Source organism: Battus philenor, unplaced genomic scaffold, assembly GCF_028537555.1.
Source record: "Battus philenor isolate CCGP_79_NKW_IND1 unplaced genomic scaffold, ilBatPhil1.0.hap1 SCAF_23, whole genome shotgun sequence".
Classification (NCBI taxonomy): domain Eukaryota; kingdom Metazoa; phylum Arthropoda; class Insecta; order Lepidoptera; family Papilionidae; genus Battus; species Battus philenor.
The window spans coordinates 8,604,949-8,621,429 of NW_027181686.1; the positions used below are offsets into that span (position 1 = coordinate 8,604,949).

Consider the following 16,481-nt stretch of genomic DNA (forward strand, 5'->3'; position numbering starts at 1 on the left):
TGAGAATCTAGAGACGATATATCTAGTAATGTTATCAGCGGAACCTTTTAGTCCACTTTGACAGAAACGTATCAGAACCGTCATCAACATTCACAAGAGAGATCTCTCTAAATAAAGTTAAGGTAAACAATAAAGTATGCGTACAGTAAAAAAGACATGGCCCAGACGTTATACCACACGTTAAAGTTAACTTGTTTAATTCCTAGACAACAACAAATCATTATGAACAGCTTTGAGCATAAAATCATCTAATGATTTAGTTTAGTAAACTGTTTTACACGTACGAATCTGTTTACACTACGAGTAAACAATCGTAGAAAATAGAGTGTTATTGAAAGATATACGTAAATACAGATGGAGGTAGAAACTAAAAGTGAAATGCTCAGTAATGTTTGTCCATTTTTTTAATTCAGTTTTCAACAGCCAAGTTATTACACTTATGATCGGATGTAAATAGATATTTGAAAACTAGTGTAAATATGTATTATCTGAATTGTAGAACATTGAAGTATTTTTCTATTATAAAGCACAAAAATTTAAGTTTTGTTATTTTAATTAAGGGTCTAATTTTAGGTGTTTGTTTAATTGAATAAAAAAAATTGTAATTTATTTATCACTTGACTTATTGATAAAAAAAAATCATTTCATACACTGTTAGAAAATGTCATGCAAGATAATGCTATAATATTTTCATTACAATGCTTTATTGTACACGAAGAGACAGATTTTAATTAGTTCTGATTTGTAGGATTTAAATGTTAATTTTATTAGTTTCGCTCTAATTTATTAATTTTTTTTACAAATATAGTCTTTCCGTGTGTCTTAACAAAAATATAAACAACATACAAACAATGACAAGGCAATGACGATTTGCTTTTATTTGTGATGACCAATGGTGACCTTAACGAGGTTGATTGTTCACTTTGCGGGTGGATGTTCTACATTGCGCTGGCTGGTCTACGGTCTTAACTCCAAAAGTTTAAGATCCTAGCGGCATTCTGTTCTGCTACGTAGCTTGCTACTTCAACTTGCCAACTAGTTGGACTATGGATATTACTTTTGGATACTACGGACCTTCTGGTTCTTTTTTCCAGCCCACTGCAAGCTACAGGCTTCTTCCAAAGATCGCCATAACGATCGTCTGGCTCTACCCGCATCCAGGAACTTCCCACAACCTTGATTATGGAAATTGAAGTCCCTATTGTAAGTGTGATAAGGGAATGAAATTTGAAAAAGAACAACCTTGATTAAGTCATCGGTCCCAGTGGGGGGTCTAAACATACTGTATCTACCTTATAATACATCACATTAGAATTCGAGATTATCGATATGCGATACCAGTATTTTCACTACACGTGGGTACATACATACATGACTCTACTTGACGTTTATTAAAAATTTATTCAACCTTTTTAACGCGTCTAAAAATATGATGGAGTGGCGGATTGATTTCACTTTTAAAGAGTTGAGTTCTTGTTATAACAGCAATGTGAAACGCTTTAAGATAATGTATCACTGACAGTAATATCGATTTAATCTATTTACTATCTCGGTGATGTGATAACATTAAATAGAAACTGATGTTTATCGATGAGAAATAAGATATATTGTAATTTTTTGTGTGGGTGGCGCGAAGGCGTAAACAACTAGAAACTTTATACTGCAATAGCATTTCTAGACATCTGCAATAATTTTTATACCATAAAGTGACCAGACAAACAATATTATAGGTTAGACAATAAACCACCACCCTTTAGTGAATTGTAATGTAATTTTTGGATACCAACTGTATATATGGATCATATTGAAATATTAAACGGTATGTAAAACCACTATAGAGTATTGATACAGATTAAAATAGCGCTATATTAACTCTGTCCGGCGAACATGGTGTTATCACGATGTCCTTCAAACGGGAAAACAGTGATGCTTACTTATAAGTATTCCTGTTTCGCATCAGGTTTACGTGCCTACCTGCACTTATGCTAGTATAGTAAGATGAACATACAATCAACAATACAACAAAAATTAACGATATTTTCCTGAGAAAACCTAATTATTAATTTTTCAAAAGTTATGAGCCGAAAAAATAAAGATAAATTACAGTAATTATATATATTAATCCGATTTAGAACTATTCATTACGCTGTATAAAATATATTTCAATTAAATGACTTATAATATTCCTGTCGCATCCTTTCGAATGCCGCAAACGATAATTGTTAAAAGGACACTGCTCGTAAAACGGAGATGACATCACCCACATAAACACAGAAATCATTTCTAAATGTCAGCATTTAATTTATCCGTTATGTATTACTTCCATGAAGGAATAATAATTGTGAGCTGTATATCTGATACTAAATAAACATAAATAAAGTCGGTGTTTATTCGGGCTTTATATCATTTTACAATAACCATTTACCTTGAACTTATGTAACTGCATTTCGGGTTCTATTTCTTATTAAATTCACATTTTAAATAAGCATTGCTTTGAGCTTTATATTAATTTATTAGAAAAAGGTTACTAACCTATATAACTTTCATGCTCAGTATGGTCAATGTCTTATACATTCTTAGTCGATAATGATACCTTGCCATGCCTACGCTGTTCATAATTGTGATATTATAATTTAAAGGATGCACCGTCTTACTGACCAACACATTCGCAACACCTCCGATAACACATTTCTTAAACCATTGATGCTTACCATTTTCTATGTATAATTGGATAATATTTTATGGTACAAAAACTGAAGCATTAAACGAGAAAAAACATGTTAAAATCAATAATTGATGGCATTCTGTTACCATACATTAGAATCATTGAACTTCAAAATGAAAGGAGTTAATATTTGGTCCAGAGTGACATTAGCCATTGCATTACATACCTATGAATTTTAAGAAAGAGCTCACGTTGTTGGAATAAATGCTTTAAAAAACCTATCGTAGAGTAATTCTGTCTAGTTTTTTTTTAGATGTTGACGACGTTATCTCTGCCTGTTCCCGTACACCACTTGGATGTTATGTGACACATCTATGTGACTCGGGTACATTCGGCAGCAGCCCTTATTTCGTCGCTGCTGTCGTCGTTATGGATGCTTCTGTAGCTCTCGGGGTTGAAGTTTACTTCTTTCTTAGTTTTTTCTTTCAGGCGACCCTCTGGTATGCGCGCGTAGCATACCCTATCATATTAGAACATTATGTAGACGTCTTTTAAAATGATAATGATAATTGAAAAAATATTTCATAATAAGACTCGGTCTACAATCGCTTCATACTGTTATAAGTAAACAAAAAAGGAAATAAACATCATAACGTATTTGTAGGTTTTATGACATATACTGTTATGTATACTTGATAATTATCTTAAGGTTTCAAACATCATTTACAACGATATCGGTAACGGTATTTATACGCAAATAATGGTATTTATTCGTTTGTATTTTCGTACAGTTAAAAATATACATAATAACGAGACACACTGTCTATCTTAGGATTAGCCGAGATTTGTAATTCCCATTAAAATTATAGCAACTATGAGGTGAATAATATGTGTTTTGTTTTAAAAAATAGAGTTTGGCGACAATAAACGCTCATGTATTAAAAGTATAAATACAGTTTTAATATCCATACATAAAGTTACAATTACTTATTGTTTAAAGCACAATAAATATTTCTTAATAAATTAAAAACAGTGCTAGTTTGCTTCCTGGTTTGAATGAGAAGTTCAAAACAACAGAGTATTACGGGTTCAGTAGTTCAGACGGGGCCGACCTATTGCGCCGGCCTGAACGAGGGCAAGCGAAGCCTTTTGTTCCATTTTATATTTTAAATCGCAATATATTAAAACTTCAATAATAGCTGACCCAGTCTTTAGAATAAAAACGGGAATACAATTTTTTAATACCAATAAAAGAGAAGTTAATACTCGTTGTGTTCACCATAAACTGTTGAAAAACACGGCTCCCGCCCATAATAAGGCGATGCTACACAAAAACTTTTAATACTAAAACCACATGTAACATTTCAGTTGTTTTCAAAATTATATTAAAATACAATGTGTATATATATACATTGTACATGCATATAATTGCCTATAAAATATAATGACGATGATATCAATATACCGTTACGGTGAATTTTTTTATATGTTTGAATTAAACATCTTCATGATAATAAACCTCTGAAACTGAAACCGGAATCACAAATTTTAGCTATTATTCAAAATACTATGTTATATGCTTGTTATCTTAATAACGTAATGAAAGAAAAGTGATTTCCTTGTATTTGTAATTGAAAAGTACACAGGAGTATATTTACTGATTACTTGAAATATACTTTGCTCGGGCATTGATTAGTTATTGATTGTAAACCTCGCTTACACAATGAACGATAACGATAGTATAAAGATACTTCAACTTAAGTGACAATACAAATGCTCGGTGCAAAGTCTGTGTGACGGAGGAATAAAACACAACCATTTTATGTATACATAACCGAAGTAGAGCTAAGTTTTTTTTTCAATCCCCATAATATCAGAGTACCTCGTAGTGGAGCATTTTCAGAACATTCCCATGCGACTCGTTCTGGTAATGGAATCGAGAACTCCTGTTATACCTTTTCCATAAAATATCCTGTAAAGTGACAAGACTGTCTAGTCTTCGGTAATGTCCCATAATCCTCAAAAAAGACGAAAAGAATATAGAAATTTTGAGTCAGTGTGCTGCGGCATAAACCTCTCTAAAATGAACAAGTATACATTTTAAAACCACAAATATACAAACATAGTGATGTACTTTGAAACAAATTATATAATCTAATATATAAAATTCTCGTGTCACGGTGTTCGAACTTGAACTCCTCCGAAACGGCTTGACCAATTTTTACCAAATTTTACATGCGTATTTAGTATGTCTGAGAATCGGCTATTATCTATTTTCCATACCCCTAAGTGATAAGGGTGGTCTACCCCTAAATTTTATTTTTAATTTTTTAGACAATTTTTTTGGTTTTTATTTTATTATAATACAGCATACAAAAATACATACAAACCTAAATTTTCACCCCTCTACGATCAACCCTTATCTTACATTTGTTAATTAAAAACTTTAATTTTTTTTGCAAAACAACGTTTGCGGGATCAGCTAGTAATATTTAAAATTAAATTTTCGTTAATTTTTTTAACCCGATCTACAGAATGATGATCTACAGAACCAATTATTTCGTATGATTGGTTCTGTAGATCAACAATAATAACCGGCATAGACTAGAGGATTAGCAAGTGCAAGTGGCAGGGGCCAAGTCACATAACACACAGAATAGATGGCCGCTGGGGCTTTAAGGTGCGAATCTAATGTGGACGGACTAGCGGGCGTCAACGGTAGCGCAGGTCGTCAGAAAACGCTGGATGGAAACCGCCTGTGTACAGGTCTTATTTGAAATCTATGATGGAAGTCTGTTCTCAGCAATGGACGCCCTATAGCCGAATTGATGGTGAACTATGGTTCATTCTCGTTAAGAATGCCATAGATCATCAATCACATATCCATAGACACAGCCGTTACAATTAAACGTATACGCTAGAAGTTACTACTGTGTCACCATGCCATTCTAACAGGAAATGACCAATTAAGATTCACAGCATTCTTAACACGTATGAACTAAAAAGATAAACGTTATTTCTGTAATAAAACTATTGTTAAAAAGATAATTTCATCAACAACGGGAATACTCATACAGAGGTCAAAAACGAACTTGTTTCACATGTACATAATTATATACTTTCTTCATAAAAGGTCACACGTTTAATGGAAATTAATATTTGAACTTCTTACCAAAATGTCAATATAATCTGCATGCGATGCTTTCAGTTAAACACTGGTGATAAAAGTAAAATCTACCTGCTATAAAAATAAAAAAACGTATGCATAGTACATATTCATATAAAACTTTAATTTATGAAGTGATAAAAAATTTCTATAAAATTTTTAAAGTAAAGATTACTAAATATATATACGTATCGCCTGTCTACGTATACGTAAGGATGTATTAAAGCGATAAATCTTTTACATGTATTTTTAAAGAATAAACAGTGGCGCACGTAAATAGAATAGCAGAACAACGCTGACTGTTTCTACGTGCGAGTTCTCCCGTAGCCATAAACAAATGCGCTCGTCGAGTTCGTGTAAACCAGACTAGACAACTCGCGTCACTAATTATTCACTTGTCCTTCATAAGGGTACTGTTACAATGGAGCGGTGGTTTTAAACTATAAATTTTTTTAACATAAGCACAGTGGCGTAGCTATGGTTTTTGGGGCCTGGGGCAGATTGGGGCTTGGTGAAAGAGTCTAAATTCTTTATTTATATATTTTTCACATTTTGGTACAATTTTTTATTTTTTGCCCATAAAATAGTAAAAAATCCGAAGCTCAATTTTGTTTTTTTCTTTAAAATATTAAATAAATCAAAATATTTTTATTTCTTAAAGGGACATGATCCTCACCCTTTTTGTATACTCAAAATGTGTTTCCAGAATTTTTTGAACCCTTTATGAACCCATCTTTGTGGTTTATACATTAAGGGAGAGGATCATGTCCTTAAATGTTGAACACATATATATGTTCTTGTACATTTCCTGAACGAAGATATGTGTTTTGTGATTTAGGGCCCTTTTAAAAAACACTTTATGTGTTTTGCGAATGAAAGGCTTAAACACTGTGTATATTATAATTAGTAACCGTTTACTTTTTTTAATGTTCATATTATTTCAGTTTCAAAAATAGTAAAAATCGATATTCTTTTTATGTTATTTACTTTAAATTATGGTTTTCATTTTTCTTTTAACATTTCATTATTCATCATTCAAAAAAAAAAATTCGAAAAAATTATTTTCAACTTTGGTGCCCCCCCCTGCTTGTGGTGCCTGGTGCTGCCGCCCCTCTCGCCACCCCCTAGCTACGCCACTGCATAAGCATAAGCAGTTAAACACGAGTTTGTAATTTTTATACGTAAATTGCGTATTACGTAGGAATGGATAATTGGCTATTGAGGTGGTTTTGGCTATTGTGGCACTTTTAGTCTTAATGCAATAAAATCAAAAACGGATTAAAAAAATGAGACAAAAAGAACTCAAAGTTACTAAAGCATGGCCTTTTTTTACTATACCAAGGACTACATTATTAACCATCATTTTTTATCATAATTTCAGCCGTAAAAAATCCTCTGCTGTACATATACCTACTCCACGGACTTCTATCGGGACGGGTTAAAAGCGGTCTGTGACCAGCGTTTTCCAATCTTAACCGTTATAAAGCAATACTTACTTCCTCCAAATTTTGCTATAGAACCTGTAGGAGGTGGACTGAATCCAACGCCTTCAGATGTCTTTTACAAAGTTGTCTGTACACCATGGTGGTGGACGGCCTATGCTGCGCTTGCTGGTCCGTGGTCTCCATTTCAGAGCCTGAGGGCCCATAGCAGCCATCTTGTTCTACGTGCTGTGGTCTACCCAATGCCACTTCAACTTGCCAATCCGTAGGACTTTGACGATTACTTTTTTTTAAAATACTCGTTCCTTCTGCTTCATTTGGGGCAGGCACGTTAAAATGTGTAAATATTTTTTCATTTTTATTTAACGATCACATTCGCTCGTCTGCGAATCTCCTATTTCACAAGCATACCTAACTCCACGGTACGTTATGCTCACAGTGGCTCATCGGGTCAAGGAGGTCCAAACATTATTCTTGTCTGAACTTGTTACTTGATGCTTTAAACTCCGATGGCGTCAGGACAAAGAGATCGAGTACTCGACAACACAAGGCCTTGTCACAACTATTGAATTTTTATATCTATAATATAATAAATAATTATATCTTTAATAAGGAGAACAGCATCTAATTTAACAGCACCCTAAGGCTATAAAGTTCATAGAGACATCGCTGATTATTAACATAGAAACCTTGAAGCCGCGACATATTGGCATTTAAATTCAAATAGCACATTAGATACTGCACATTAGACGGCGCGTTCGCAAAAAAATAGCGGTGAAACCACTTAGGGTTGCCGTCCAACGTTAGTTAGTAACCGGTTTAGTCGTAACCATGGCCAACTACACCTTTAAATAACTGTGTATTGAGTATAAACAAACTAGAATTTATAAAACACACGACTGGACATTTGAAGGGTACATAAACTACTCAAACGTTAATGTTAATATATGCAAAAGTATTTTGTGTGAAGCTATTCTAAAATTATAAACTCTATTCAAATAATCATAATTTTTTAAAAACTGACACGAAATGCTCATATTAAGAGGTAATGGTTTAGAAAAGAGGACTTTTTATCCAATTAAAAATCACTAAAAATGTACGACTAGCATAAATACTAAGTACCAATTTGTTAGTATACACAATAATTCAAATTAAAACTATAATAAATTACATTAAGATATGTTTAATAGTTTGATAATTAATTGCTGAATTATACATAGTGTTTACGCAAAAGTACATCAACTCAAAAAAAAATTATTAATTTTTTTGAATTGCTTAACGCTTGATAAATAATAGTAAAATACCAAGTATAACAAAAATGTATTTAAATGTCAACAGTAGTTAGGATGACTTATTACGGTTAACTAACGAACGTACACGAACAAATACTTAATTTGGCATGTGAACAGCTTCCGAATGCGCAGGTGCCAAGACCAATAAATTGACTTTTACTACACCTGCAACTTAAGGCATCCGTCTTATATATTTTTTGCCATTTATTGACTTGCCATTGTTAACCATCTTTTATATATAAAACCACGGTTGCTAACCTATATTAACATCACATACATATAAAAATAAAAGAAAATTTTGAACGTCGTTTTGGAAACAAGATCACCAACCGGCAAGTGCACCGGTCTTATTGTAAATATATGGAGAGGCATATGTCCAGTAGTCTACATCCTGCGGCTAAAATGTTGATGATAATGATGAGACATCTTGGATGAATGTACTTGACACGAAATTATTAAAGTGTTAAAGCGAATGCGAAAAGCGAAAACCCTTTTTGGAATATTTCAATTACAAGGGGATAACGCATAACTCTAGGAAGAACTCTATTATTCCCAAGTTGCAATATGTACTTATACAACCATAATAACAATTAAAGAATCAATATAATATGGAAACCTTATAATTGAAATGGACTCAATACGCGGGTGCGTAAGATGCAGTTTTAATGATTTGTTATGCAATAATGTGCAGTCGCTACTAAGTCCTCTTTAAATTCCACTATTTAGTTTTGTATTCGTTCACTAGTATGTGAACTTTGATTCATTATCATATCAGCCGATAGATATCTACTGCAAGGCATAGGGTTCCCCCATAGATCACCAAAATAATAGGTCTTGCGCCGCCCGCATTCCAACTTCCTGATAACTTGACTATCATCGGTCCACCAAGTGGGTAACCTACCCACGCCGCGTCTACCAGCTCGTGGCCGCCATTCGGGATCCTTCCGGTTCCCAACTGCAATCGGTTGCACGAGTGATGTACCCCAGCCTCCGGTCACTTTAGTCGAGCAAGCCTTCGAACTACGTCGGTGACTTTAGTTCATCAAAATTATGTTTTAACCGTAAAAATAAAAAGCCTTCAAATAATGTAAACCTTCACAACAGTAGGTATATAACAAAGATATTCGAAATTGAGTGTTTAAAACCTCTCTAACAACTGTAACGAACTTATAAACCCTATCCTAATACAAATGATAAGGGTCAAAGAGTTTAGTTACTTTTAATTAGAAAATATACTATAGCACTTGCCTCTTCCAGTCGCAGCGGCTCTTCTAAACCAGCCGCTATCCGCTCCCTCTTTTCCCTCTCTTTTCGTTCTTTTTTCTCCTTCTTTCTCCTATCTTTGTCGCCATCGCGCTCCTCGCAACCGCCTGAGTCATGTGCCAGGACCGTCGATTTCTTCATAAAATTGAACATGGCGGCGACGAGCTGTCAAAATGAAAAGAAATTTGTTTATATTTTCATTCATTATATACATAAATTTTAATTATTTTAGATCTACAAACTAACTGTAGTTTACACAAAAAAAGATAAAGGATTGTGTTTGATGCGTGCAAACATTGTGACCAACCTTTTTTAATGTACAAGACTTAAATTAATACTCAACAAATATGTAGTTCTTTGAATTATTAATAACAAAAATAATATAAAATGAAATGAATGGAATTATAATGTTAAATTTAATAATGATAACAGTTTGATAATAAAAGTAGTACAAAGTAAGGGCAATTCAAATGTTATTCTGTAAGTATGTAACTGCAACTGTATTAAAAAGTTGATACGCTTGAACAATTTGTGACAGTAAACAAAACAACTAATGATTTTGTATAAAGAATGTTGGAATAATAAATTTGGCATTGTTTTCACTGTTCTGAAATATCTATAAATAACAATCAGTCATTATTCCAAAGCAATATAAGAACTAAGCCAAAAGGGGTTATGTATAAAAACCTTCAGGCTAAAACTTGTACAAGAAGTAATAAAATAATTAATGTCTTGATCTGACACTAAGCGGTTATTATTATTTAATTTGCCAAAATTAATGATGTAAATGATTTAAGTTTCTTACTAAAAGGACGAGAAATTCTTTTACGGTAGAATTAATAAATTGTACCAAAGATAAAAAAAAATAAACAAACAAAATGATATATATTTATGCAAATCAAAAAACTATGTCTTACTCGTATTAGTAACAATTTCGTTTTTAATCCTCAATCTAACATCGACTCTGTGTTGTATTTTAAACGTACATTTTATGTCGTAAAAATAAACGTAATTATTTATCAAAAATTATGTATAAAAAAGATAAAAAAAATTCACCGGGTACAATATATATATATATATATATATATATTGCGATACTTATACACACACACATATGTATGTATGTATGTGTGTATAAGTATCGCGATATCGATAATTGACACTTGAAATGAGCACAATAATGCACCTGCTCAAGGCTTTGCTGCCGCCACACCCAGTGTTTTGGATGTCGTAAGTCAGGTAGTTTAGAGGCCAATGTTTCTAAAATAGCATACGAACATTTATGTCTAGTTTTAGAAGTGATATTGCCATATTAATTAATTATGTCATATTGTATAAAACAGGTATACATGTACAGGGCCAAACAGAACAGTGGAAATACACGAGAAATTAAAAATAAATAGCTGAAAATATGCTATAGGTTAACGAACGAAAGTTAACCGACATAGCCAAGCTGATTGGCAAATTGCAGCGGTAGTGTACAGGCCACATAGCGGGTTGAACAAATGGCTGTTGAGGCCTTAAGGTTCTAGAGTGGTGGCCAAGAACCGTAGAGCTTAACATTGGACGTCCAGCCATTAGGTGGACAGACAACCTTGTTGAGGTCGTCGAAAGAGGTTAAATCGTTTCGAACCGGTCCTAGTGAAAATCTCTGCGGAAGGCCTATGTCCCTGTTGGACAAAGCAATAGATGTCCTGCCTTATGCCTAATAGCTATTACTTTTAGACATTTCTTTCATGAGCGTAAATTATAACGGTGCTAGTGTATTAAGCAACAAAGTTATTATTATACAGATTTTATGTTTTTAAATTCATGTCACCTTTACCGAATCGAGACACTGTGAAGTTTTTCACAGTAGAAATTGACGAAACTAGCAGAATTTCTACATTTTAAGTACAATCGTTTTGTGACGCAAAGTCTATTGCATCGCCGCATTTTCACAGATTTTGAACTGGAAAATAAATCTTATTAGTTTAGAGATTTTACTACCTTTTGCTTCCCAAAACCGGAACACTAGTTTTTACGCATGTCTATTGGGTGTTTAAATACATTTTAATCGACGGGTGCCACTATGCTCTACGTCCAGTAATTACTAGTTTTGTAAAATTTTATTAATATTTAAGTCGAAGATTGTCCAAATCTGAATGCAGGCCGTTATCAATCTATGAGGATACAGATATCTAATAGTAGACCCCGATTTTGTACTGTTTTTTTATTGTCTGTGTGTAACGATGATATTAAAATACAATGTCTCACCGTCAATCTGGAATCAAAGCTAAGATCTGCAATTATCCGATTATATCTGGTATTAAAATATAAAATACAAATTTGTGAGTTATCTATGTAGAAAAAAAATTCAAAGTAAACAATGAGTCGCACCAAATTGAACCGTGTCCTCGTGACCTATTAACCACCTTAAACTTGTTTAATAAAACGCCCACGTACTACCAACCGATGATCAACCCAAAAACGTGAAAAAATTCACAAATTTAAGAGCACGCTAACTAAAGCCGGAATCTTTCTCAATGCTATCCTAACATAAGTAATGTGTGTGAATAATATTTAAATAATCATTACACATATACATATATCGATTTACAAAGTTTTAATTGAAATATAACTTTTAATAAGTAGTACTAGTAATAATTAATGTATTAATATATACGAATTTCAACGTCATTATCTGTCATATATTTATGTCATACATTTATGGCTACGGACAGTGCAAGTATATATTAATTTTTCAAAAAATGTAATAAGCTATACTGAATAATTAAGTAAGCAGAAAATACTTTGGCTTTTTATACTTTGCCATACGTGATACATAACCATCTAAATTAATATAACTAATTTATTTCACATTGTTTTAAACATGAATATTAAATTTCTGGAACAAGTAATTTCAAGAAATTCCTCCCCATCATGAGAATTAACACTGTGAGATTATTTATTGTGGACCTACATTAAAGATAGTCTGTCTATACGGAGCCGGATACGGGATGTCATCATTCTATGTCCCCGAGATGGGCAGAGGGCGTCCATGGTACGTCGCCATCCCGAGCGGTCTTGCGCCTCGCGCTTTACTTACGCTCCACGTCATTCCAACTGCCTTCACTTCTGCAGTGACCGGTCGCCGCCAGGTTTGCTTTGGGCGGTCACGTCCTCGCTTTCCTTGTAAATTCCACTCTAGGGCTTGCCTCGGTATGTGATCCGGGTCCCTTCGGAGCGTGTGGCCTATCCAGTTCCACTTGCGGCGTTTGATCTGCTGGTCGATCGGCATTTCACCGCAGCGTTTCCAGAGTTCTACGTTGGAGACTTTCTCAGGCCAGTATATGCGGAGAATACGTCGAAGACAGTTGTTAACGAAAACTTGGAGCCGACGCGTGATGTCTTTGGTGGTCCACGTCACGCATCCATAAAGCAAAACGGTTTTCACATTGGACCGAAATATTTGAGCTTAACTCTCCTAGTCAGCTTCCGTGATTACCATTCAAAACGGAGCCGTGCGAAGGCTGCCTTTCCCTTGGAGATTCTCGAAACGGTGTCCTCTTCGGTCCTTCCTGATTCCGATATACAAATATAATGTGAAACAAATTATTATATTACAAATGTGAAAGAAACCTATTTTCATACTTTTAAACTGACCGCTATTACTTTAGTGCAAAATTTCTCTAATACATACATTGAGTGTCCCAATGCTGCCCAGGGCTTTATTACTATGGAATACAATATATATGTATAAAAGTGTATATACATATATAGACAAATATATATGTATATATTCACATAATAAGAATACAATATATATGTATATATACATATACATATATATTGTATTCTTATTGTATTTATAAAGTTGAGACCCTTTTTCTTTTGTATTAAATCTTGATTCACAATAGATTAGGTTCAGCAGAGCTTGTTTTAGTAATCTTAGATAGTTTAGATAGAAGTTACCGAATGAATTATAAAAAAATTCTAACAGATGCTGTATAATAAAATAATATAAATTCCATTCAACGTCGTTGCAACTTTTTTTCGACTAAGAGCGTCGTTTGAAACAACAATGCCATGCTTTCAAAGTTTAATACTAGAAGTTGGTATGAACGTACAAAAAATATAGCGTAGATAATCGAGTTTCTGCAACATCCACTAATTAGCGATTACATATTGCACCAGGCCGACTAGTGTGCACAAATTACATAAATATTTCAAACGCTATAGCGGACCTTAATTTTTCAACTTTTTTTAATGCGCTTCGTCTAATACAAAAAAGTCAACGTTTAGTCTACGTACAAGCAAATTGAATAAGAAAAACAATTTGAACCAACATTTTTTTAATAGAGTAACTATTGTAATAATAGTATTGTAAGAATATTTAAATTAAATACAAAGTAAAAGATTTAAAGGAATGGTTTTGTAACTCATTTATCAGCCACTATTTCCAAGTTTCCAATCAACCTGTATAGTTATCATTTTGAAACATGTTAAATTAATTTATTTTCTATAGGAATGCTATAGGCTAAAAATTTTAAGCAGCACAAAACCTGCAGAGACAGATATTAAACGAATTCAAAACAAAATTTATTTTAACATGTAGCAATCTGAATTTTGAAAATCCTTTTTTTTTGTTATCATTACGTTATCTATTATTTCAGATTGACCGTTGATTTTTAGGTAGAGTAGTGATTTAAATATGTGCCATACATTAATTGACAGCAAATGAGCTATACATTATCGCACTATCTTTCATCGTCTTTAAAGATTATATTATAATGTGATCGTGAAAGAAATAAACTGCAATAGATATATCAATTATATCATTGTATAAATCCAGAAGTCAGACATGCTATCTATAAATGTCTAATCAAAATTAGACTCAGATGATTAATATTTAAAAAAAAATCTTAACACCTGCAAAATAATCAACGCATTTGAAATGGATTTGCGAAAGTAAGTTCCGAATCTGTAAAGTTATCAATCACGTTTTATTCACATACTACAAAGGAATAATAATAAAAATATACACATGATATGGCTGGAAAAACGCGTATACGCGCAGCCATCTTGAAGACAATCAGACCGTCTCGGAGCGCGCTTTGCGAGGAACAGAAGCCGACACATAAAACTGATTGATGCTGTGCGCAAAGTGTTATTTTGAGCATGAGGTAATAAACTTTAGTAGAACGGAATGCAAGGTAAGTGGAAATTTATAGAAAAACGCTAAGATAAGAACTCATTAAACCTTTAATGCGGCACAACTACGACGAGATATGATAGCTTTTAACGGAATACTAAGAAATAATTATAAATCCTTTGTGACATTTTTCGTAATTACTTTCAAATATGACATATAATACGGTATCGTTATAGACCATAATTTTATTACTCACTAAAAGTTCTATAAATTTTACATTTCTTGCAGAATAAACTCCAATTTGGACATGAGCAAAACCATGTCCCGTATTGATTTCCAGTAAACAGATTCGGTGCCTTCTTAACTACGTCCTTTTTCCATTCGCCTCTAAAACAATTAAACCCAAATCATGTCCTTTGCCAATCCTGCTTCGTGAAGGTATATCAAAATTTAAATACTTTAAAATTCTAAATAACTTAATAGGCACGCTATACGTAACCACGCGCTCACTTTTTCCATAGCGAATCTATATATAATATATATATATATATATATATATAGTATATATACAATTCAAAAGTTTTTCATCTGGTGAGGCAAACAAGTACACAAAATTTTACATTTCAAAAACAATTACATATAATTAGAATGTAATATAATGAGAAAGCGTATCATTTACCCACAAACAATTGCCTTTTTGGTCTCGTCTATTTATGGTATAAAAACGTTTTAGATAACCATTTAAGGAGATTTAGTTCGAAAGTAAAATCCAATAACAAAGTTCAAGAGGGATAAAGCTCTCAATCGAAACGTGAGCTGTCCAATCTACCAATTACGAAATTCACTGTTCCATTGTTCTGAATATGAACAGTGAACGAAATTTTGCAATGTATAGAGTGCAGTCGGTACACGAGCTATTAAGTAAAGTTTATGGTACAGTTCCTGGCAAAAGACAAAATCTACAAGTACACCAGAATTAAAACCTCTATATTAAAAACAGTAATTTTTCGTTTTCTCCTAGCGACGAGAATAATAAGTCACCCGTGTTACATAGAAGATAGAATTGCATCTTTTGCATAAGTTTGTTTTGATTGTCGTGTATTAGTTAAAAGCCAAGTAAAAACTGGTACGCCCATACCACTTTTTTCTAAAGTAAGTGCTAGAGATATAAGCCACTTCAAACCTATCGGAAATCTACGGGGAAGCCCTATCCAGCAGCAGACGAAATTGATGATGATGAAATAAATTTTTAAATAGGTTTTTTTATGAACTAATAACATTTTGGTTCCTACTTTAGTAAAAGTAAACGGTGAGTATAAGAGTAAAAAAATATATTCAATCGACCACAAAAAAACTAAAAAAACTGCAAACCAATCATAAAGTTTCCGTTAAACCACGGAAAGTCTATCGAGCCCGACTCCATACCGACAAAACAAAAGTATTAGACACGGCAAACTGTCACTACAATGAAACCGTTATAAGCTGCAAGCGATAGGCCGGCCTTAGCTAACTGTCGTCA

General features: G+C 33.2%; 1 protein-coding gene across 1 annotated transcript in view; it reads right to left on the minus strand.

Moving 5' to 3' along the window:
• The window catches only part of Mhcl (Myosin heavy chain-like), a 253,705-nt gene that overhangs the window by 207,024 nt on the left and 30,200 nt on the right, over positions 1 to 16,481 (minus strand). The window contains exon 2 of the mRNA XM_068767408.1: positions 9,814 to 9,993. Coding sequence (XP_068623509.1) covers positions 9,814 to 9,981 — 168 coding nt within the window. The 5' untranslated portion in view covers positions 9,982 to 9,993. The remainder of the gene's footprint in view (positions 1 to 9,813; positions 9,994 to 16,481) is intronic.